General features: G+C 38.8%; 1 protein-coding gene across 5 annotated transcripts in view; it reads left to right on the forward strand.

Annotated features, from left to right (window-relative positions):
* SEPTIN9 (septin 9) overlaps positions 1-24828 on the forward strand; it is a 276740-nt gene extending 251912 nt beyond the window's left edge. For 4 of the 5 annotated variants that reach the window (XM_083352364.1, XM_083352366.1, XM_083352365.1 and 1 more), the window contains 8 exons: positions 2663-2791; positions 3025-3106; positions 4850-4987; positions 14143-14260; positions 16883-16978; positions 18050-18146; positions 21076-21127; positions 21697-24828. In XM_083352364.1, coding sequence (XP_083208490.1) covers positions 2663-2791; positions 3025-3106; positions 4850-4987; positions 14143-14260; positions 16883-16978; positions 18050-18146; positions 21076-21127; positions 21697-21835 — 851 coding nt within the window. In that variant the 3' untranslated portion in view covers positions 21836-24828. The remainder of the gene's footprint in view (positions 1-2662; positions 2792-3024; positions 3107-4849; positions 4988-14142; positions 14261-16882; positions 16979-18049; positions 18147-21075; positions 21128-21696) is intronic. The other variant, XR_014491173.1, reaches the window with a different exon arrangement.
* The last annotated feature ends 155 nt before the right edge of the window (positions 24829-24983 follow it).

Here is a 24983-nt window from a genome sequence, read left to right on the forward strand (position 1 = left end):
GCTTATAGTCTATTACAGGGTCTTCAAACTTGGCCCTTTTATGACTTGTGGACTTCAGCTCCCAGAATTCCTCAGCCAGCATGCCTGGCTGAGTAATTCTGGGAGTTGAAGTCTACAAGTCATAAAAGGGCCAAGTTTGAAGACCCCCTGGTCTAATTATCTTCCTTATCTCCCATTTGGTATTCTGTCTGCTGTGATAGAATATTCTGAACTCTCTTCATTCCTCTTTTTATAGTAAAATAAAACTTGTACTGTTAATTAAGGTATAACATATTTACGTGATTGTGTTAAACCAGATATTTCTTTACTTTTGTAACCACATCCCCACTTCCTTTGTGCAATCTGTATACTGGGATTCAGTGTCCGTGCATTAATATCCCAACAATGAAAAACAATAAAAGCAACTTTCTTCAACCTAGTTCTTTTCAGATAATTGCTTCTTCCTAACAAGGTGTGGTAGTACACACAATGCTTTTTTTTAAAATTAGAAGAAAGAAGTGAAGATTAGGAATAGGCATTTTAAAATGCGTCTTGATTTTGATGTTAAAAGGACCTGGCAGTTGAGATTTTATATATATATATATTATTATTTTTTTACAATAACAATCTTTAGTATTTAATAAGTAATATGTTGTCTGGATTTATATGTTTAACATTAATAGCAATACAATTTTCATTCCTACCCTATATTCCATTCTTCTAACCATTTATAAAAAATTTTGCATGTTTGAAAATATTCTGAATCTTCCCCTTCATTTTCAATGGAAGCCTATCCATTTCTGCACAGTCCAAAATTTTCTTAATTTTGTCTTCTTCAGATGGTATTTCATTTTTCCAGTATTGAGCAAATACAATTCTCACTGCTGTTAATATATGTAATATTAAGTATACACATTTCTTATCATAATTTTCTGAAATTAATGGCAGTTGAGATTTTTGTAACTCATACATGCAGATGACATTTCCTGTGTTCTGTATAAGATGTAACCACTATAGCAATCGCCTTAAACACCTCTTATCTAAATAATGACATGCTCATGTATTTTTTTCACTGACATTTTTTGATCTTTTAGCTTCTTTGAATTTTGGTTTAAGTTGTGGCTTCCGAAGACAGTTGAAGTAGCATTTTGGTCTAGCACTTCGTTGTCCTTTTCAGCTTGCTAAAAAGCAGAATTCATGAATAATTTTCAGAAACATGAGCTGTGTTCTCTCATTTTTATAAGCAGAGGTTTACTATACAAGCAGAGTGTCAATGAAAGGAGAACAATGTTTTTGTATTCCTTTTTTAAAAAAAAATAGAAGACAGCTTATTTCATCTCAGCCCGTTCTCTGAAAAATAAGATACATTTATTTGTCGTCTATGCATATTATTTCCACTAATAATAAGTATAGTGCTCCCATGCTGATAGCAACAGAGGTAGAATGGGATTTCTGAAATGAACACGCACTCCCCATTTATATCAAGTCTTCAAATTTCCCTTAAAAGCAGGGAATGATATGTCTTCAGACCAACTTCATGAATACTGAGCATACACAGTATATACATGGAGCACTGTGGCATTCTAAGTTGGCAAAGGAAAAAATGGGAGTTGGAGACCTTGTGGCTGACCAGAATTCCTGTTAAAAGGCAAGAATAAATTGCAATATTTTTTGTGGGACTTCCTTGTAAAAATTCTTATATACTGTCGATATTAGAAGAAAATAATTTAATGCCTGTCAGCCATGTGGGGCACTGACGTTACAAATTGTGGAAGTGAAAAGCAACTCATTTATGAAGAAGGTGGTATACTGAATTGGAAGAAGACCAAGCCGAACTTGAACTTCATTTGAAATGCTGTTGTGATTTTTTTTAACTTATTCATTTAACTGGGAATTAAGCACAACCTACTTATTTTAAGCCAAAGTAACCTTGCTGTTTGTCATCTAAAATTAGTTCACAGAGTTGCACCAGGAAACCTATGGACTCCAAATGTTGCTGAACAACTACAAATACCTCCAGTTAGCATGACCAATTCCGGTGTAGTTAAAAATGCCACTTTCAGCTTCTCAGATAACAGAAAGCATGCAGACGTAAATCGGACAGAAACACTTTTCTTTTTTTGAGTTAAAAACTATGTACTTCTTTCTTCTTGAAGTTCTCATAAAGAGATGAGAAGACTGAAATGGTTTTCTTAATGTAAGAAAACTTGGAGAGAATATTGTTTGCTTCTTAGACAATGGGGTTAGAGACAGTCCTGCAAATTACAGAATTAGAAAGAAGAAAATAAACCAAAGTTGTAAGCCAAAGCCAACAACAGAAATTAAGCATGTATTATAAAACTTGGCTTCTATTTTGCTTCTTAGTTATCCTATTAATTATTCTTTCATTTTTGCAAGCTTAACATATAGCTTCATGTAAGGTGGCCTTCTATATGTAATTCCTATGACTTATATCTGGCATACAGTTTCCCTTAATGCTTCTTTTGTAGAAACAACCATTTTGGCCATGAAACAGGACAAAATAAATGTCCTAAAATGTAATCCAGTTAGAAATCAAACAGTACATCTTTGTGTGTGTCATCACATGTTTTCCAAGAAGAGTTTGGATGTGCTCAGCCTAGCCATGGGGTGGCTTGACTAACGAAACGTGTCTTTCTGAAATTTGTCTCCTCCTACCTTTTAGGTCAGAGTGGCTTGGGAAAATCGACTCTAATCAATACCCTTTTCAAATCCAAGATCAGTCGCAAATCAGTGCAACCAAGTTCTGAAGAGCGTATTCCCAAGACAATTGAAATCAAGTCCATCACGCACGGTGAGTGTTGCCAGGAAATTGTCTTCCTGTTTTTTGTGGAAAGTTAGAAGCCCAGGAAAGAGTCACCTTTTGGTTGACTAGGATAGAAGATCCTTGAAAGGTTCAAATGCTTAACCTTCTTTATGAAGAACATCTTTGATAAACATACACATAAAGAGTGATTTCCCACATACTCAAATGTGCTCATCCCAAAGTGATACGTTGCTATTTAATTTCTTCACATTCCATTTCAGATATTGAGGAAAAAGGTGTTCGTATGAAGCTGACCGTCATTGACACTCCAGGATTTGGGGACCACATTAACAATGAGAATTGGTAAGGGACTTTCAGTGGGAAAATGCCTCAGGACAAAGGAGACATGGTACTTTAAAAACTCTAGCTATTCCTATAATGTGGCTTACTCTGTTTTTTGTTTTGACTGACCCTGATTGACTGACTGGTGCAAAACCAGTTCAAACCAGACTTTCTCCCACCTCTGGGCTGGAAGCAAAAAGAGAAGAACTTAATCAGCATAAGAATAAGGAAATTATTTTGAGTTGAAGTTAGTACTGTTGATGACTTGACTTTCTATTTATGTTCTTTGACAAGTAGACCCCCTTAAAGTTAAGAGAGGAATGAAATCTGAAGCTAATATGCATTTGAAAGAATGGGTTTCACCTAGGAAGAGACAAGAATGGAATGGAATTGCTCTGCTTTAGATGATAAAGAGCAAAAAGATATGCCAAAATTTATTGAGTTTTCCAAAAGCTAGGAAATTTTCTAAACCAAACTGTACTTTATGGACATGGAGATTTGCAGTTACTTATGCATGTTTTCTCGTGAGAATTGGCTTAACCAATTAAATTACTCAGAAAAGAACTATGATGGATTTCCTTCTATAATGTGTAGGAAAATGTGATGCTATGGTGCACTACTAGCAGAGGGTCACCTCCATGATTGATGTGAATTATACGAGTGGAGGAACAGGACTCTTGAGAATACATCTTGCAGTTTCCTTACTCTTTTGCAAGGGATCATCTGGAATAAGGAATATCAAATGACATCAGCCTTCCAAAGTCAACAAAACAATGGTGGCACGTCTCCAAATACAGCAAATGCAAATTAGCTTCAGATTTCATTCCTCTCTTAACTTTAATGGGGCCTGTCTGTCAAAGTACATAAATAGAAATTCAGGGGAGAGATGATGGCTCTATATTTCTGTGGTAAAGAGACCCTGATACTGAACACTGCATGCTGAGGAAACTACCTTTATTTGAATGTATATGTATTTACTTTTTTACAGGACTTATATGGCCATCTATCTCATATCATGATTCTAGGCAGCTCAGAACAATCCATAAAAACCTAGCTAAAAGCAGAAGTACCTCCCCCCACCCCCAGGTGTAAGAAGAACAGTTCCCCAGCTCAACCTCCATCCTATCCCAATGCTCAAGGGAAGAGTCAGGACTTTACAGCCCTTTAAAAGCTAAAAGCATAGGGATCCCTTGGATGTCAGGTGTGGGGTCCAAAGAGCTGTGGTAGCCACCATGAAGGTGCACCTTCAATGATTCATCAAATGATAACATTAAGGGTGGGGACCTGGAGCATATCTATCCCAACTTTTCATAGGAAGCACTTGAGAAATTCTGTTTAGCAGCACTGGGTGACTGGTGTGCCTCTACCAGCAAGCAATAAACTGGTATGTCTCCGGAAAAAATCCAAAATGGAAATGTTAGCTTGCCTAGCAATTCTGTCAAAATGAAGTGTAATGATTTCTTATTGCTCATAATAGTATACTTAAAGCAGGCTGTGAGTTGTTTCTGTGATTCTTTGCCTGTGCGCTTTTTCCTATAAAGTGCTAGCAAAGAAACGTTTATAATTGGCCAACAGTTTCTCCTTTTATTAAACTCAGTATGCTTAAGAGAAAAATCTATGTGGTCGCTAGGAGTCGAAAACAACTTGATGGCAATCAATCAGTGCTTAAAAGCTTGAGAAAGTGAATGAACTGATTTTTTTTTTTAGGGAATCTCTGCATAGAGACATTTGCCTCTAATATGTTATATTTCTTTCCTTGCACAGTTGGCAACCCATTATGAAGTTCATCAACGATCAATATGAAAAGTATCTCCAGGAAGAGCTAAATATTAATCGGAAGAAGCAGATCCCAGATAGCAGAGTTCACTGCTGTATATATTTCATCCCTGCCACTGGCCACTCGTACGTATGCTGCTTCCAAACTATAGCCTTTGTTTTTCTGTAGACAAACTCAGTGGCACATAGGGCCACCTCTCTCTGGAACCAGACAGACATCCAAGAAAATATGTGCTCGTTCAGTCCCTGCCTTCAAATAAGCCTTACATCATTGCTAGCCCTCTTTTCCTTCCCCCTTGCAAGTTACTCAAACACACCTTTTCAGTTGCAGCTGGACATAGGTGCTGGTTCACAGCTTGTCTGGCAAGGAGACCTATCCTGCCTTGAGAACCGATGTACTTCCACGTATCAGCTCTTCCCCTCTATAGCCATTGAAACATTAGACTGCCTGGGAGAGGCTTTGTAATTGCGCCCCACAGTTCCCATCTCACCCTGCTGCTTGCGTTGTAAGCGGTGCCTAAAAGTCTGCCTGGTGTATTCCTCTTTTCCCAGGAACATGTGTTTCCAATATAAGGCTAGGGTTTTGAAGCTATGAGACACATCATTTCTGACTTTCATGTAGTTTGATATCCCTGCTGGAGGTTAGGCCTAGGTGTTCTTTGGGCCTCTGCCCCAGACAGTTCATTCTAGGGCTTTGCTTTCCTATCCCATGTCAAAAAAAGACATGTGGATTGAGAGGGGGGGGCGTTTTGGCAAGAGTTAGCAAGTTTACAGGAAGAGTCGAGTTGCAGTTTGCAGGCAGGTTGTAAAGAATATGGGAAGAGTCAGGAAAAAAATATGGACACCCCCAGTCTCTCATTGCCCTCCCCCCAAAAAAAACATTTTCTCTTTTTCTAAACTTTTCCATAATTGCTCCTGGTAGTTATGGGTACACTGTGAGTCTTTCTGGTTTATGATTCTGTACTCAGGGTTATATGGCTTTTGAGAAAAATTTCAAGTTTAACTATGCACCTCAATATGCACCTTATATGCTCGTGTATAAGCCCATCTGCAGATAAATATACTGACCCTAAATTAACCAAAATAACACAAAAAATGAACCATCCACAAGTAAGCCAATCCATGGATTTTTGGGGGTGGTGGTGGTGGTGGTGTAAATTTTCAGTCAGCTTATATGTGGATGGCACATTTTTTGTGGTATTTTGGTTTTTTGTTTTGTTTTTTTAAAAAAAATCTGCTTATCCATGTGTATATGCGGAATATGCGGATACTTTTTAAAAGCATTACTTGTGGGTAAGCCTTTCCATGGATAAGCCAGTTTTCTGGGTGTATTTTGGCACCTTATATTCTGTGAGTATATACAATATATGACAAGTGTGCACACACCCGTTTCCACTCTCGGTTGGTATGGCAGCGTCTGCCACTCAGAGTAATTTTCTGTTCTTGTGCATCAGGGAGGAGGATACAAAGGGAAGCTGAGTCTGCTCTTTGCTCTACTTTCCTTTAAAGCTTTATTTCCCCACCTCCATCGGAGCTGCATCTAAGACAGTACACAAGGAAGTACCTTGCTTGCATGTGCTCTACTGCATCAGTGTACAGCTAGTCCTTGACTTGCAACCATTCATTTCGTGACAGTTTGAAGTTACGACAACACTGAAAGAAGTGTCTTACACCTGGCTCTTACACTTATCGGTTGTCACAGCAACCCCACCCTGGTGTGATCAAAATTCAGGCCCTTGGATGGCAGGGATTTATGCTGGCTGCAATGTCCCAGGTCACTTGATCACCATTTGCAACTTTACCAGCCAGCTCCCAAGAAGAAGAATCATTGAGGGAATGACTGGATGACTGGATTCACTCAGTGACCACATGCTTCCCTTAACAACCGTTGCCATTCACTTAATAGCCATGGGGAAAAAAAGATAATAAAATGGGCCATGACTCATTTAACCCAGTTGTGGTCATAAATTGAAGAGACTCCATAGTGAAATTTATTGGGTGAAGTTTCAGGTGCCATAATTTAGGGAATATCAGCCCTTTGAGATTGGCTAGGCTAAGAAACACTCTGCGGGATTCCAAGAATGCTTCATTATTGTTGCAGGACATATCAAATGAATCTTGAAAGCACATGCATAATCTTCACTGCCCCCTTTTTAAAGAGAACAGGGTCAAGGTGGGGTTATTCTGAGCACTTTTCCAGCCCTTCAACTTTCCCAGAGCTGAGTAATCATTCATCTCATTTTCTTCTTGAGGTTAGGGCAGAATTCTTTCTCCTACTCATATATTTCTTCACCTGTCCCTCGAACGTATTCTTCCACATTAAAATGAGGGATAAGGGTCCATTTGCAGGCATTTCCACTGAATCTTAGTAGAGAGGCTATACTCTCTATGTATACTAAAGAGGGCAGTATACTCTTGCCAAAGACTGATTTTTTCTTGATTCTTCCCTTGATATATATATGTTTGTTTATTTGGAATACTCAGGTTTATGCCATACATCCTAACACAATTGAATTTGTTTTGGGGATGGTTCTCTGTTTAGATAATACTTTCCACATTAATCTGTGGGGTTGGATGTCAGAACCTTAAGATGACTAGACTTTTCAATTAGTGTATATTTATATAAGAGAAATGGGATGCCTTATACATTATAGCAAAGAGTTTGTTGTCACTAACAAACATGTCAGTTCATTGAGTTATAGAGAGAAACATGTTGATTTATGAACAGGAATTTCTTTTCTTATTCCTAAGGTTTTAACATGACTCTTCCTTAGAAGGTTTCTGCAAGAGTTAACATTTATGAGCAATATAACATGCATGCATGCTCATTGTGTTATTGCCTTTCCAGATAAACAGCGTCACAGAAAATGCACAAAATCGCACTTTTCTTATTCCTTGTTCAAAGTTCAACCATTAACACAACATTTCACTTATTCTCACATGCACAGTACTGTACTTCTCTTGTGTACTACTCTTCCTGCACTCAGTAACCAAACTTCAATTTTATATTCATACAGTACATTCATACAATATACAATGGCGTTCCGTGCCCCTTGGCGTATACTCATGCTGGCCACATGACCACTGAAATGGCTAATAAACAGAGATGAGCACTGCCCCCTAGAGTCAGATAGGGGACAGGGGAAACCTTTATCTTTACCTTTATAATGTATTCCATAAATCAAGCCTATCACAAACTTTCTCTAAGCCAATAAATATGTTGTAAACATAATTCTACACATACATAGATTTCTGATGACCTTGTCTAACATAAAGAAAGACTTTTTGATCAAAGTTCAGTGAGAATTCTGCCACATGGCTTTCCTAGGCATGCTTAAGAAACTCATCCTCCTGTAGCTTTTGCATTTACTCTTATTACCTTAAACAATATCGTTTTTTGCAGTCATTGGGCATGCATACACTTTTCACACACTCATTCTATAAGTCACAGAGCTACCCCACTACATCCATCAGCTAACGGTTCTCTAGTTGCATCATCGTCAACAGCTGTGAGTGTAACATTTTTCAGTACATAGTTTCTATGACTTCCCCCTTCATCAGTCTGTGGTCGCAAATGTTTATGGCATTCATTTCTTCAAGATACCACTATATTTTAGAGAGATACTGTAGTTCTCTAAAATATCATTTCTGACATTTAAAAAAAAAATCAGCTTCGTCCTAAATGATTCCATTCCTTTAATTTTTATTGTCATTGAGGTTTTTTTTAAAACCTCTTCATCCACTTTCAGAATTTTTTTTAAAAAGTCCATTAAAATTGCTCTGCTTTTTCTGTGCCTTTTTCAAACTTAACTGTTCCTTGGAAACTTTGTTTATATTCTTTGCAGCTCTTTTTATATCTCCATACACATTTATCTCTCTCTTGAGGTTTTTTTTATTCTCTTACATGCACTTTTTCTGATGCACAGTCACTTTCAGTTTATCATTCCACTAAATCTTCTTTCTCATATTTCCCATTAATTTTATTCCATAAATTTTGTGCCTATAAACTTATGCATCCTTTTTCCTTTACCCACTTTGTATCCGTTCTAATGAGAGTGCAATATTTTTTTTGTTCACTTCTCCTACTTCATTCAAGTCATACAGATCCTCTAGCACAACACATTTTTTTTCTACCCAGATTTTCCCCTTGACACTACTTAAATGTGGTCTTTTTCAGATTCAGGCCCTCTCATCTCCCCTGTCATCTTCATTAATTCCAATAAACTATCAAATACATCATGTTTTGAAATTTATATTCATTTCATTTACATATTTAAATATTTACATATTTCATTAATAAACTTATGAATAAGCAAAGTATTTAGAACAAAGAGACCTATTTTTAAGTAATCACTCAGTTTAATATTATATTTCATTCTTGAGTCTCTGAATGACCCAATCAGCTTTTCTGTATTTACTCACTGCATTCCCATTCATCCATTCCTATTATATAGGAAAATAACATCTTTTTTCTGGATCATGTTTATTCAGTATACTGTGCAATTTTGCCCAGATTCACCCCTGATTCTTTTATTATCACCATTCATTGGGGTTAAGATACTGATATCACCGACTTAGGGAGTTGTACTTATACACATCCAAATGCATCAGGTCATATATGTTAAACATCTCATTCATAATTAAACCTGTATCTTCACTTTCTTTTCTGCATTCATCAACACCACTCTACAAGATCAGAACATTCAAATCTATTACATATTTCACCTTTTTATTTTACCAACTTACAGCTTTTCTTGTTTTCATTTCATTATACTGATTTAAACTTTTTAGCATCTATTCCTCCTATATTTAAACTAGCGGTCTTCCATAAGCCATTACAGTCTCCAAAAGGGTCCATAAATACTGACTTGTACTGGTGCCCACTGTGACTTTGGTCAATTGAAGCTTTCTCATAATGCTTTTACTAACAAAGAGGAGGTGCAACCTGGTTACTAGCCTTGATTTTACTGTACTATATACAACATTGCCTGCTAACCATAAAGACAGCTGAGCACATTTGGGCCAGTATGCCATATGCACAAAAAGCTCAGGTTTTATGTCAAGTTAATACTATTTAAGTTTCTATCTGCTGTATTTGGGTTTACTCTACTATGATTAATATAAATTAAACTTAATTTTTCTTTGGGACAAGGAGATTAGTTTGCAGTGCAGTATTTGAATTTGGATTATATTTAGTTCTGTTTAGTTTTCTCTCTTTCACACACATACACAAACACACACACACACACACTTTCAACAGTCATATATTTATTACATATCAATCTAGGTGAGAACAGAAAAGTTCCAAATGAAACTTTTGAATCCTTTGCTTCAGCCTTTATGCCAGAGGCATTGTACCATCTCATTAGAGCCCTTCTTTGATGGATTACTATCTTCCTTCTTTTTCAAAACTGGCTAGAAGTGTTACTAAAAAAGGTTTTTTTCTATTTGTTCCTCTTTCTACAGAAGGTTATAGTGCAAAATACAGAGATCCAAGAGCATGCTGACTGTGCACCAGCTTTTTTATGGGACAGCACAGCCACATACACTGTAGTTGGTATTGTCCCAGAATCACAACCCATACCCACTCCATTTTTTAAGGATTGTTTCATCTATGTCTCTATAGTCAGACCATTAAAAGCCTCTAGGTACTGGAACAAGACTTCCACTGCAACTTCCACATATTTATTTTGTTTTTTATTTTAATTCCATTTATATCCCGCCCTTCTCCGAAGACTCAGGGCGGCTTACAAGCTTAGCAGTAGCCTTGATTCTATGTATATGCCTGCTTATTAGGGCTTTCACACACACCCCAAGCGGCATTATTACAAAGTCAGCTTATTGCCCCCAACAATCTGGGTCCTCATTTTACCTACCTCGGAAGGATGGAAGGCTGAGTCAACCTTGAGCCTGGTGGGATGCGAACCTGCACTAATTGCAGGCAGCTGGTGTTACTTAAGGAGGCATTAGCCCACTGCTCCACCAAGGCACATAGACTGTACTAGAGATGTATAACAGAGTATCATCTGCATATTGATGGGTGACTTCCCCCAAAGGTTACCTGTAGTTATTTCATAAAGATGGGGAAAAGAATCAAGCCTGAGACATCTCATATTGAAGTGCTCAAAGGCTTGGCCTCTCCTCTCTCCCATACACACTGGTTGGGCCCACACACTTAGTCAATGAACCACCCCAAAACTGCTTTTCAATTCGTAGGCCTCATTGCTAATTTGAAAAGTTACCATAGTTAATATCATTGAAGGCTGGAATATGCATCTTTCATCTAAGATCTACCATGTGTTATCAGCAAGAGCAGTTTCCCTCCCGTGCTTGAATCGAGATTGGAAAAGTTCTGATCATCCATTTCTTCAAGAGTCCTTTGCAGTTGATGGTCCATCACCCTATCAATAACTTTTCCTCAGAAGTGAAGTTAGATATTGGGTGGTAGTAGTTCAATATAGCTGGATCCAGAGGCAGTTCCTTAAAGAATATTGCACCAAAGCCTTTTTCAAGTATATTGGCATCTCCACCCTCCCATAATAAGGTTTTATAACCACCCAAACCCCGTTTCCTATCATCTCCCTGGCAATGTAGGGATCAAGCCTACATGAGGCAGAGCTCATCTCCCAAAGGATTCTATTTGCTTCCTTGGGATTAAAGTTTTCCCATCAAACATTGCTAGATGTTACACTTAGCACTTCTGTTTCTGGGTTTCTAACTTGGAATGAACACAAGTAATTTTGCCAGAAACTCATCCCAGCTCCTGTTCTAGGTCAGGAACAAGCAAGTGATCTGTGTAGTTGAACTGGAGATGTAAATGTCCATGAGCGTAATCTAAATTCATTATACTGATGGAATCTTATTTCACCAGTCACTGCCATTTCGTTAGCATCATGGCATCCCCACGCAGATTTCTCTTTTGACCCAGCAAGGACTAGAAAGCTACTTATTGGCAAGAGATGAAACACTGTCACTGTTTACTTTGTGGAATTTCATGCATGTTCTTAAAGAGCCAGCAATCAGCTTAACCAAGAGCATTTTGTGGCCCAAGAGAGTGGATCTTAATATATATTTTCTAGCTACCACTGTGATTAATTCTGAAATCAATAAGGATGCCCACAGCTTTCTTTATAGATTACAGCAGTTGGGCTGGAAGCTCTGTCATAGATAGCAGAATGCAAAAAGGAGTTTCCTAACATTTTTAGTTAGTTATTTTACTGAGGAGATTCACAACCCACCTTTCAGAACATGTTTCTCAGGGGAGAAAGCAATTGTTACAATACAAAATACCTGAAAACCACTTGGCAGAATAGCTGCTATTTGGTTAATTAAAGCCAAGTACAGCTAGGTTGGAACTTTAAGCCTCTCAAAGTTTTTGAAAGCATTCTTTGCAAGAGGTAAGTGATTTGGTGTACTTCCACGAGAAACTGGCTCCATCTTTCTCTGTCTGCAATTGGATGGACTGAAGTCGGAATATATAATAATTTAGATTGTTTTTATTCTTCCTATTACTTTTATAAATTACTCCAGACAGCAAACATACTCCTCTTTTCACCACCACCACCACAACCCTATGAGCTGAGAATGATTGGCCCAAAGTTACCCAACTGGCTTTCATGTTTAAGATGGGACTAGAACTCACAGTCTCCAGATTTCAAGCTTGGCACCTTAATCACTAGACCTGGTGTAGGCAACCTTGGCTCTTTTATGACTCGTGGGCTTCAACTCCCAGAATTCCTGAGCCAGCCATGCTGGCTCAGGAATTCTGGGAGTTGAAGTCCACGAGTCATAAAAGAGCCAAGGTTGCCTACCTCTGCACTAGACCCAAGTGCTCCCCACCCCACCCCCCAGCTGCTTCTCTGGAGTATACTGTTTTTCCAACCTCTCTTGCCCTTGTATAAAATGTATCCTAATAGCAATAGAACTTAGACTTATACACCGCTTCACAGTGCTTTACAGCCCTCTAAGCAGTTTACAGAGTCAGCCTATGGCCCCCAACAATCTGAGACTTCATTTTACCCACCTTGGAAGGATAGAAGGCTGAGTCAAACTTGAGCCGGTAAGGATCGAACTGCTGGCAGTCGACAGAGTTACCCTGCAATACTGCATTCTAACCACTGCGCCATCATAGCTCTAATCTAGCCTAGTAGAACATAACTTAATAGCCTCACGGCCTAGTCGAACACAGCAACCTTCCTTGGCCAAGATTACCTGGTCAAGAAAGAAAAACAAATGCAAGAATGGGTGAGCAGCTAAGTGAAATGTATATGTTGTCCTTTTTTGTGAGGGAAAAAGAAACAGGTGGGATTTAGATCTGCCATCCACCAGAAAGCAAGCCCATTGTTTTGAAGAAAATAGCATAAGCCTTCTAGCCAGAAGTTAAGCTCTCATTTCACTAGGCCTAAATTACTGCAAACTAAGGATTGGCTTGGGTTTGACAGTTTCCATATTTCATTCAACCATAACTGTTACATCCAACTCCATATACATTTGCACATATTAAAAACATTTTTTTAAAAAAATTCCTTTTGCATGGAATTGTGTGCATTTCTGTATCTGATTTTTGAGCGGGTAACCACACTATAAAAGTCACAACACAGAGCAAAGAAGAATGGTCTGCCTTCTATTTTTGCTGGTATTTATACAAAGTAAGCTTTGCATACATTTTTGTATTTGAAATATTCACAGAGTACAGATGTGACCTGGGTTACAAGGGGACATAGCTAAAGTAATTTTTTTTTAATTCTAAAGAGTTGAGGCCAGCATCAAGGACTCACTGTTTGATTTGACTTGTTAAATTGTTGCAATGAGTTAGGCTGCGAGAGTTATCAATATATCACTCTGGCTTCTGATGTAGACAACTTTAAAATGGGATTGAAGACATTTACCAAATACATTGCTGCCAGGATAATTTTTTAATCAAGATACAAGCATTTCAGTGTCCTAGGCAGCTTGCCCCTGGATATCAGTTCTGGACAAACATAGACTACTGCTGTCACACTGGTTGTGAGTTTTCCTTAGGCATCTCCATGACTTTGTGAGACCTTGTGGTCTGACTGTATACATTGAGTGGATGGATCAAAAACATGAATGGCTGTGTTGACATTTAAACCTGCTTGCTGACTTTTCACCCTTTCCCCCCCCCACACACACACACCTTTTTTTTAAAGTGTCCTAGGGCAAGGGAGCCATTTCTTTCTGACATTTTTGTGCTCCTGGGACTAGAAGGATTCTACTTTCCTGGTCTCGTTTAAGAAATCTCTTCTCTATCTTGTTTTCAGCCTCCGGCCGCTTGACATTGAATTCATGAGACGCTTGAGCAAAGTTGTTAACATTGTGCCTGTCATCGCCAAAGCAGACACGTTAACCCTGGAGGAGAGGGACGCCTTCAAGCAAAGGGTAAGCAGAATGGGATGGGACAGGACAGGGCCCTTCTCGATTTTTTCTAAGTCTTTTTTTTCTTCTTCTCCTATGCCAGGGGTAGGCAACCTTGTCTCTTTTATGACTCATGGACTTCAACTCCCAGAATTCCTGAGTCACAGCTGACTCAGGAATTCTGGGAGTTGAAGTCCATGAGTCATAAAAGAGCTGAGATTGCCTACCGCTGTCCTACTCTATCTTGTGGACCCAGCACAGTCCTTGGGCCACCGTTTGGAGCAATCTAATCTGATAAGAGGAAAAGCCTTTGATCAATACCTAGACACTGTATGTGTTTCTCTTGTCTTGCTTTGTCTTCAGGGTGGGGAAATAGACTCAGTGGACCCTTCCTGGTTGCATATCTTGCTGCAGGTGGATTTTAAAAACAGACTTGCTTTGAAAAGACAAACTTACTATGTGTGACTCAAGAATAGTCAGTAGCTTTTCTCATTGCTTAACTGTACCACCCACATGCCTGGCCCTATTTGAAAGGATATATATCTCTGCTTTCATCCGGCTGATTTTAACCAGCCTGTCTGTCTTCATTTGCTTTGTTTTGACCCTACCATTAATGGCTCTACTGTTTAGTGCTGTTAAAGGGCTTCTTATTTGTTTAATTGTTGCATTTTTCTTATGAATGTGGAAAAAAAGATGGCTGCTGGCTTCTGCCACAGATGCCAAAAATAACTTGGCTACTTTTCAGTATTTTGTCCCTTGACTTGACAGCCTAAAGGAAGTTATTCTCATTTTGGACCAGCCTACAGATGAAATACATTTTGTCGTCTTGCAGGAGAAAGTTGAGTCTTTGGGCCAGTTTCCCAACACTGATGTTTTTGAGTGGCTGGCTTAAAAGCCATTGTGTATTATCATCTTAGTGCACAAGAACTGTCTGATGCTGCTTTAAACAACTGTTCTGTACCAGCCTAATACCGGCCCTGCAGAAAAGGCAGGGACAACCCCTTTTACAAAATGGCAAGAGGCTGGAACTAAGCCTGCCAAATTTATTAACATAAAACAGAGCAAAGAGAACAAACACGAACCATGAAACAGGAGCTATTCAAACGGTTGCCTTCAGCAAACCAGCCCTCCCACGCATTCCCCTTTTAAACAGTTCAGGGCGTGGCTTCTCTCTGCCTCCTTCCTAGGTGCCCCATTGCCTTCCTCTGTTTACTCCTGATTGACTGCCTCCTGCATCGGGCGTCCTTGAACAGGGCCAGCTGTGGGTCATCTTCATCCACGCTGTCAGGCTCACACAGCTGGGGGTGCGTTGTGACCAGATGGGAGGGACCTGGCTGAGGGCTCTGCGGAGCCTCAATACTATCCTCAGCAAGGTCTCCAACACCCCCCTCCTCCTCCTCTGAATCATCCAACCCAACTGCCGAACCCACAGGCTGACCCTGAATCACAACAACAACCTAAATCCAAGAGACATACCGAGATCCCCATGACTATTGGGTGTTTCATTCCAGTGTTTATCTAGTTAACTGTATTCACATATGATAATGATTGACTGGTTGGTGTCTTTACTCCAGTCTGTATCCCTTTCTTGGATGGCAGTGTATTCAGACATCCCAGGCTATTCAAACATTGTTTAAATTTACACTTTCTTAAATTCAGCAAAGTTGCCTTAGTCCGTACTTTGCACGTTCACTGTGGGTGATAAGAAAGTGACCAAATATGTATAGCTCTTTCAATAAAAACCTTTTACTGCTACAGGTGAAACTCGAAAAATTAATATCGTGCAAAAGTTCATTTATTTCAGTAATGCAACTTAAAAGGGGAAACTAATATATGAGATAGACTCATTACATGCAAAGCAAGATAGTTCAAGCCGTGATTTGTCATAATTGTGATGATTATGGCTTACAGCTCATGAAAACCCCAAATCCACGATCTCAGTAAATTAGAATATTGTGAAAAGGTGCAATATTCTAGGCTCAAAGTGTCCCACTCTAATCAGCTAATTAAGCCATAACACCTGCAAAGGGTTCCTGAGCCTTTAAATGGTCTCTCAGTCTGGTTCAGTAGGAATTATAATCATGGGGAAGACTGCTGACCTGACAGTTGTGCAGAAAACCATCATTGACACCCTCCATAAGGAGGGAAAGCCTCAAAAGGTAATTGCAAAAGAAGTTGGGATGTTCCCAAAGTGCTGTATCAAAGCACATTAATAGAAAGTTATGTGGAAGGGAAGCATCCTGGCCTTCCATAACACCTCAGCAGTGCCCCAGGCTGATAGCTTCCATGCCACGCTGCATTGAGGCAGTAATTGCTGCAAAAGGGGCCCAAACCAAGTACTGAGTACATATGCATGCTTATACTTTTCAGAGGTCCGATATTGTTCTATGTACACTCCTTGTTTTATTGATTGCATGTAATATTGTAATTTTCTGAGATTGTGGATTTGGGGTTTTTATGAGCTGTACTCCATAATCATCACAATTATGACAAATCACGGCTTGAACTATCTTGCTTTCTATCTCATATATTAGTTTCCCCTTTTAAAATGAACTTTTGCACGATATTCTAATTTTTCGAGTTTCACCTGTATATCTGTCTAATCACTGTCTTATTATGTTCACTGTTTTGTTTTTTTGTTCTTAGATTACAGCAGATCTCCTTGCTAATGGCATAGATGTATATCCCCAGAAACAGTTTGATGAGGATTCTGAAGACCGATTAATAAATGAAAAATTTAGAGTAAGTGTGTAGATCTCTTTTATTACACATTTTGTTTGTGTTCAGAGATTTACAGCAGACTTTCAGCTCCAAGAATTCTTCTCAATGATTTAAATTATTTCAGTCTATTAAATTTCTGAAGCATTCTTAAAAATCTGCAAGTTAGTTTATTTCTTTAAGTTTGATGTAAAACTGATGTTGATTTAAGGAATCGTTCAGTTAGGGATGCATTGAAAAACACTAAAATGAGCATCAGGGAAGTTCTTAGAAGAGATGTTCACAATTTTTGCTGAGAGGATGACAACCTTCCAAAGCAGACCAAATTAGCATATCAATGCCATGTAGATGACTACTACTTATATTGTAAAGCTATAATGTGTTTTCCCTCTCCCTCCCTCCTTTCTTTTATCTTTGGGTGATGTAGGGAGGAGTTTTTCTAAGAGGTTTACTCAAATAACATTCTTGGTCTGGCTTCAGGTTACTTTTCTCTGACTGTTTCCTTGATAGCAGTGGTTCTTCTTCCTGTCCTTCATAGTTATTCCCTCTGCCCTCTACCTTGGGGGATCATCTAAGGTTTTTTTATTGGTTTATTTATTTACATGACTGTGGGGCTGCCCCAATCAACTGACTCGGTGACTGGTGTACAACGTCCCAATATGTAATTGGGATTAAACCAAACAAATAATATCAAATTAAAAACAACACGTAACTTTAAATTAGGAAGTAGACGGTGAACCACTGCAGGTGAAAGAAGACTCATTAATTTATTCACAATAAGAGCTTTTTCTCTGAAAGTCTAGAATTTACCATTCTCCATCAGTACTTCATCAAAAAAAAGTACAGTTTCTTGAAATAAAACCTCCTTATATTTAATTTGACTCTTACTTTCTTTAATCTGGGCTTTTGTTAATCCTAAAATGTAGAACAACTCTGGTATAAGGACTAGACCAAATCTAAGACATTTCAGAAATAAAGTAGGGGACGGACATAAAGACATGTGTTTTAATTGTTTAATATATGCATTGTTTAATAGAATGAAAAAAATTGCCAGATTGTTTCACTTTCCATTCTGACCCAAACATTTCACTGTAGGAAATGATTCCATTTGCTGTGGTGGGCAGTGACCAAGAATACCAGATTAATGGAAGACGAATTCTGGGAAGGAAAACAAAATGGGGCACAATCGAAGGTAAGATTTCCTGTTTGTTGTTTTCTTACCGTTATTGTGACTTTCGATTTGCTAAAGTAACATCTTGAATGTGCGAAGATTGCTGTGTGTGTGTGTGTGTGTGTAAGAGAGAGAGAGAGAGAGAGAGAGAGAGAGAGAGAGAGAGAGAGAGAGAGAATTTTTACAAGACTGTGTGCTCTGCTGCCCTCTGCTGGGAAGAATAAGAATCGTGTTTTGTGGGTTAGGTTGTTCAGTGATTGCTTGAAAAGGGATCAAGAATTGCCAGAGTAGGAGAAAACAGCTTTGATTTGTAGCTTCATCAGAAAGCTCCACTACCTCATGTTTCATTCTATATCACCACCCAATTTCTCAGCCTTTAGAAGTTGAGGAAATACAAGATGCAAAAGGGACACTTCCAGAATCCCAACCTGGTCCAGAACTGTTGAAGGAAAATGGCTTCATGACAGCGTGAAATGAGGCAGCATCCTGAGGCTTTCTGAAAGTTCAGGGGTCTTCTTGTGACTGATCACTGAGCAGTAGCAGCAGTCTTTGGGGACTAGAGGAAAGATAGTTATGGGTTGTAACTTGATCAACATATGTTAACTTCAAGTGGCAATCATTCTGGATGTATACAAACAATTATATCCATTCTCTTGCTGTTACTTAGCTAAATCTTAGCAATTTAAAACCAAGTTGTAATATAAATTGTTGCATTCAGGGGAGAACACAATTATGCTGTGAAAGACTATAAATTTAAAGAGCAAGCAGAATAGCAAGTATAATTATTAAAAGAGCAGAGATGCCTGCGGTTGTTTCCCAGGGCATCTGTGTGATACCCTTTCTTCCAATCCTTTCTCCCTTCTTTCTTCTCTCTCCCTGCTTACATTTTATGTGAAGACTTGCCATACCTTACTGTCCCTGAGCTTAAGCACATGCAACACTCAACAACCCCAGATTCATTCTTCCATCACCCCCTTCCCTCCCTTCCCTCTGTTTCCCTTCTGCTGAATTTTAAATTGCTAACTTTTCGTGGCATGGACTTCTCCTTCTATACGGCGAAGCACCACATGGACTATTAGCCATGCATAAGTAGGATTTAATTCATGCCCTGTAGAGATTTTAATGTATTAAAACTGGCAGCTGTGGAATCAAATGAGTTGAAGATGTTTCGGAGTAGCATCCCTTACCTTTTGCTCTCTTATTATTGACAGTAAACATTATTACAGTTAATAATAATAATAATAATAATAATAATAATAATAATAATAATAATAATAATAATAATTTTATTTATATACCGCCCTTCTCCCGAAGGACTCAGGGCGGTGAACAGGGCAGTTATATAAAAAATACAAAAATACAAAAGTTAAAAGAAAATTAAACATATGCCCAACTAAAAACAGTAAATACATATTAAGATATTAAAAATGACCATAAAAACCCAACCCATCCCCCATCAGGCCAGGCCGGCTTGTTCAAATAAGAGTGTCTTCAGATCGCGACGGAAGGAGCGAAGGTCGGGCGCCATCCGGAGCTGAACCGGCAACCGATTCCATAGCTCCGGGGCGCCCACAGAGAAGGACCTCCCCCTGGGGGCCACCAATCGACATTCTCTGATCAGTGGCACCCTGAGGAGGCCCTCTCTGTGGGAGCGCACAGGGCGGAGGGAAGTTGATGCCGGCAGCAGGTGCTCCCTAAGGTACTCTGGACCCATGCCATGTAGGGCCTTAAACACCATTACCAGTACCTTGAATCTCACCCGGAAGACAACTGGCAACCAATGCAGCTCACGGAGCAGAGGTGTAACATGGGAGTATCGGGAGACTCCCAACACAACTCTCGCGGCTGCATTCTGTACCAGTTGGAGCCTCCGAGTGGTCCTCAAGGGCAGCCCCATGTATTCCATTCTTTGTTCCAAAGGACCTAGCTTAGTGGTACTTAGGACCCAGATTTGAAGTTCCAATGATCAGAGCCCTCCAACATAGTCACATGACTGCAGTCCAGGTGTTCAGCATGTGGGCTGCATTTAAGCCACCTGGTGCATCCTGTGGTCATGTGATTGCATCTTATGAGTATTTTGCCCCAAATCAGCATTTACTTCCATTTTTCAGCAAATGAATTGATTTGCTTAACAACCTGTGCAAAAAAGGTTGTTAAAAAAATCAGGTCGGTAACATGAGTGGATCCATTTTATAACCACCACAAGTTACAACTATGATGGACAGGCTTCATTACAGTTGTAACTCAAATATCTATGTTTTTATTCTCCCTGAACCTTTGAGATCATAATAATCTTCCATCTTCCTTGAAACAGTTTTGAGAGTACAGGATTGCAGAAGCATGTTTGCTAAATATATGTAAGCCTGTGTAGATGATCAGGAATGGCAGAAGCTTTTCCAACAGTTGCTGTAGATACTGTTGGCATTTCTGTGTCAATATATATTGCTTCTGCTACAAAGTCTGGATGTTTATTTTTAAAATCCTGTGAAGGAGCCCTAAGTGTTAAAAGTTGAGCTGGAAAAAAGGATTTATTTGCGTCAGAGGACTGGAATGGACAAGCAACCTGGCACTGAAATAAAGTACTTTTTCTTGAAAGGGGGCGGGGGGGGGAAGGAAAGTTATTTTAAGCCTTCTGCTTCCACCCTGTGGCCAGTTCTTGTGCCTCATGTAAATTGTGAGGGTGTTGGAAGGCCAAAGTGTGTGATAAAGTGATTTTGGAAACATGTCATCCAGAGGAATAGCGAGAGGTACATCAATTGTAAGACAATATAATTGGACACTATCAAAGAAATCCTTCCAGCTATTTTAGCCCATTAGAATTAGGGAACTGCATTATGCTTAGAGCTGCATATTCTTTATGAACTGAATGGCGTTTTGAACCCTGCCTTGCTCTGGAATTCAGCAGGTATGAGTTTATGCTAATTGTTTGTTCCATTTTCTGCCTTGACAGTTGAGAATACAACACACTGCGAGTTTGCTTACTTGAGAGATCTCCTGATCAGGTTGGTGTTAATGTCCTAAGAGGCAATTTGGATGCTTCAAAGGCAATTTACTTTTCAGACTGGGATTATGAGGGAGATTGCACCATTTTATAGATCTCATCATCAGGGACCCTCCAGTCTGATTTTGTTCCTACTATTGTTGGAGATGGTGCAATGTAACTCAAGATACTGAACTGGGATTTGGCTTTGCATGCGTAGTCTGCCTGTTTTTGTTTCTCATCCATGGCTTAAGTCCTGCTACCCAGTAGTTTATTCAATAAACCTTGCTTAAACCATGATTTAATATAGTGTGTGGACAAATCAAATTTGCAAAAGTATCAGACCATTTGTTGATTTATTGCAATCTTGCCAATGTTAAGAAACAGCAAAATTTGCCACATCTAATCTTCCTATCTCCTGAAAATGGCAAGATTCAAACTTGGATATGGCAAAATGCTTTGCTATTGTATTATAGAACGTCTTCTACATTCTAGTATAAAATTGCTGTTAGTTTTACCTCCAACTTTAGACCTAAAGATCCTTCTCTTCTTTTGCTTTATTTTAAAAATATTCTCTTCTCTTCTTCCTAGGACACACATGCAGAACATCAAAGACATTACTAGCAGCATCCATTTTGAAGCCTACAGAGTTAAGCGTTTAAATGAAAGCCAGAATGCGCTCTCCAATGGTGTGGTTGACAAGGAAGAACTGGTGGCCAATGAAATGTAATGCTCTGTAGTTGCCCCTCTCCCTTCCCTGTCCCATCCCACTTGATCCTATAAATCCTTTGCTGGTGCCATTGTCCCTTTCTCCTCTTTGCCAATGGTATCCAGGCTGCTGATGTTAATTGACCAAATAACAGTGCTTTCCATAACAAACATCGTATCTTGCTCTTTTCCAGCCTCTGTGATGTGAAACATCTCTCCTGTCCTTCCTTTTAGGATATAGTAATGAATTATTATTAGGGACAGCAGATTCAGGATAAACTCTCTACAGGTAGGGCTTTTCTTGAGTTTTGATAGTATGGTGACTACTTTAGCGTAGGTTCTTGACCAGGACTGGTCCATGTTCCTTTCTTGCAGCTAAGGAAGAGATTCCCAAACAATTATAGTAATTTGAGTTTCCTGAAACTGAGATGAGCAATATTTTTGTTGTTGTTGTTGTTAATCAGGAATCAAGAGGTCTTTTTCATAGATTCCTGTGCTGTTGTTTAAGCCAAGTATCGTTGGCCCAATTATTTGAATTGATTGCTAGTATTGTCCCAGTCTAGTAAATATGAAGCATAGCTATGTTAATAAGAAAAGAAGGTGCTATGCATTTCTTACTGTCTCCATGCAGCTTTATTCCCAATTAAGCAACGGCATATCAGAACAATGTTGAAAGGGCAAATTCAGATCTGGACAGGACAGCTTTCTTTAGCAAATAGACTGGATGAATGTGCCATGGGATCTTCTTCTTCACTATGAGTAGAACATAATTTTAAAAAGTCTATTTCTGCTTTTTCTGCTTCAGTGCCTCGGATCCATACAAATCTTTGCAAGCCACTTGGTTTATCTAGTGCCAAAGTTTATTGTTTCCTAAACCTTGGAAAGAACAGGGAGTTTTTTCTGTTTTATTTCCAGTATGGGTGCGTTGGGTTTTTTTTCTTTCTTTTTTCTTTGTTTTATGTATCTAACTCCATCCATTTCAGATGAAGTTTGTTATGACTAGTTAAATTTTCAAAGACATGGTAGAGTGATAGAAAGATGTATGATGGTTGCATGGCACAATTCTACACAGCACTATACATTTTTTATTCCAGCATGCCTGATTTCTTTTCCCTTTCCCCTTAAAATGACAACAATAATAAAGAGCTAGCAGATTCAATAAAATGTGGTGATCTGCTTTGGGATAATATGGCAACTCTAGTTTAAGAGTAAGCCACCCTTTGGAAACGTAGATCATCCTGACTTTAAAAAAAAAAAGCACCTTTTCATCCTCCTCATCCCATTTTTGCCTTCATCAGGCCTGAAACCTCAAAACCTATTGACTTTCCAAAAGTGAAGGGGTTCATCATACATTTTATTTAGACTTTTGTTCAAGCACTTTTGGTGTAAGCTTTCCTATGTTGAAAGTTGATATGCTTTGAAGACCCCAGTAATTAATGTTGTTGTGTTAGCTCCTTTGTTCTTCAAAATACCGAAGACATTATTGAGATTTGGATAGGCTAAACATATCTCATTGTTCAGTTTTTGAGTGTAACCTTTTTAACTTAACGCCTAAAGCATCCCGGGTATGCATCCATAGTCATATCATCTAGGATGTTCGTCTCAGTCTGAAAAGCCACACTGCATTTTTTTTTCTCGCTTGGTACCATCCAGATTTGTTGGGTTTCAGACCACAGATTTCCCAATTTTAACCATTAAGCTGAATGTCCAACCCATTACACAGGAAAGACTTTGCAAACGTGTGTAAAAGGCTGTATGAAAATCTCTCAGATACTCTATACTGAAGGTTAGTGAGAAAGTTCTTTTAATATAGAATTCATTCTCATTCTCCAACCAGTCCTTATGCAGTAGAGGGATGTCTATATTCCTAATGGGGGAAAGGTTTTCCTTTGAGGAAGCTGGCGGAGGCAACCTCTCGATAACAATGAATATGGGGTGAGAACTGAATTCTGATTTGATCCAGGCTTTGTTCAGTATTTATGATTAATCAAGAAGACCATAGGTTATAGCATTGTTTTGTTTGAACAGACTCAAAAGAGCCAGCTCTGAAGGACCACATGCTGTTAAGACTCCAAATTGCTCCTTTTTCAAACTAGAAAACAATACTGCCCTCTTGTGGAACACTCTAAAACAACAGCCTATGTGTTGATTCTTGACTTCCTCCAACATTAAATGCTCTGATTTCCTGTTGCTCATTTGGGTACCCATGGGGCCATTCTCAACAGGCAGAAATGCCTCACGATAAGACATCAAATATCAGCTGTAGGATGCCAGTAGATGAATTTATCCTCGTGCAGGTCTTCTAAGCGTATTCTAAGACCTCTTGTGAGCCATTACTGCGTCCTTCCTCAGCAGGGCAGAGGTTTTTTCCCCTGAATCCAAACGTTCAGGAGATGTGTTTCTTGTCTGTTTGTCATCCCTGCCCATGGTGAATATGTCTTCAAGTACTCTTTGCTCTGAGGCTGTTACATATTTGTTATTGCAAGTCAATTTAAACTGCCCTTTTTAATGTTTAAGTTGTCCCTCCCAAGCCAAAAGAAAAGGAAAATGGAAAAAAACTTTACTGAGCTGTGTTAAGCTGAGGAAAAATATTTTTTTTACTTGCTGACTTGCTATATTTTAGCAAAATAAAAATTGTGCATTATCTAGAATATATATAAATATATATATTTCAAGTGTTTATGAAATCGGTAACTAAGAAATGGAGAAAGTCTCCACACCCCATTTCCATGCATTTCTGTAAAACAAAAATTAAAAGTAGTTGTATCATCATACCATGTTTGCCAGTATTTCAGCCAGCAAAAGCAGGACTAAAACAAGCTTTCTTTCTCCTTTTATATTGTATGTTTGGAGGAGTGTTTACGGAGTAAAAACCAAAAAAAGTTCATCCAAATGATTGAAAAATGGCCTTTTTGAGAACAGTATGCATTATGATAAATTTAGTCTTGTTTTGTATAAATAATAGTGTTTAATATGTATTTCCAAAAATAAATGTTTCAAATGGAAATAATCAGATGAGGCTTTATGGGGTGATGGGGAGGTTGGGCTCAAAGAGTATATATGTAAATCCTTTATTTCTCCCAACACTTCTACATACTGATCAGGGTATTACACCCATGGTATTGTAATAGACGCGGTGGGATGCGGTGGCTCAGTGGGTTAGGACGCTG

The sequence above is a fragment of the Vipera ursinii genome (genome assembly GCF_947247035.1).
Source record: "Vipera ursinii genome assembly, chromosome: 2".
NCBI lineage: Eukaryota > Metazoa > Chordata > Lepidosauria > Squamata > Viperidae > Vipera > Vipera ursinii.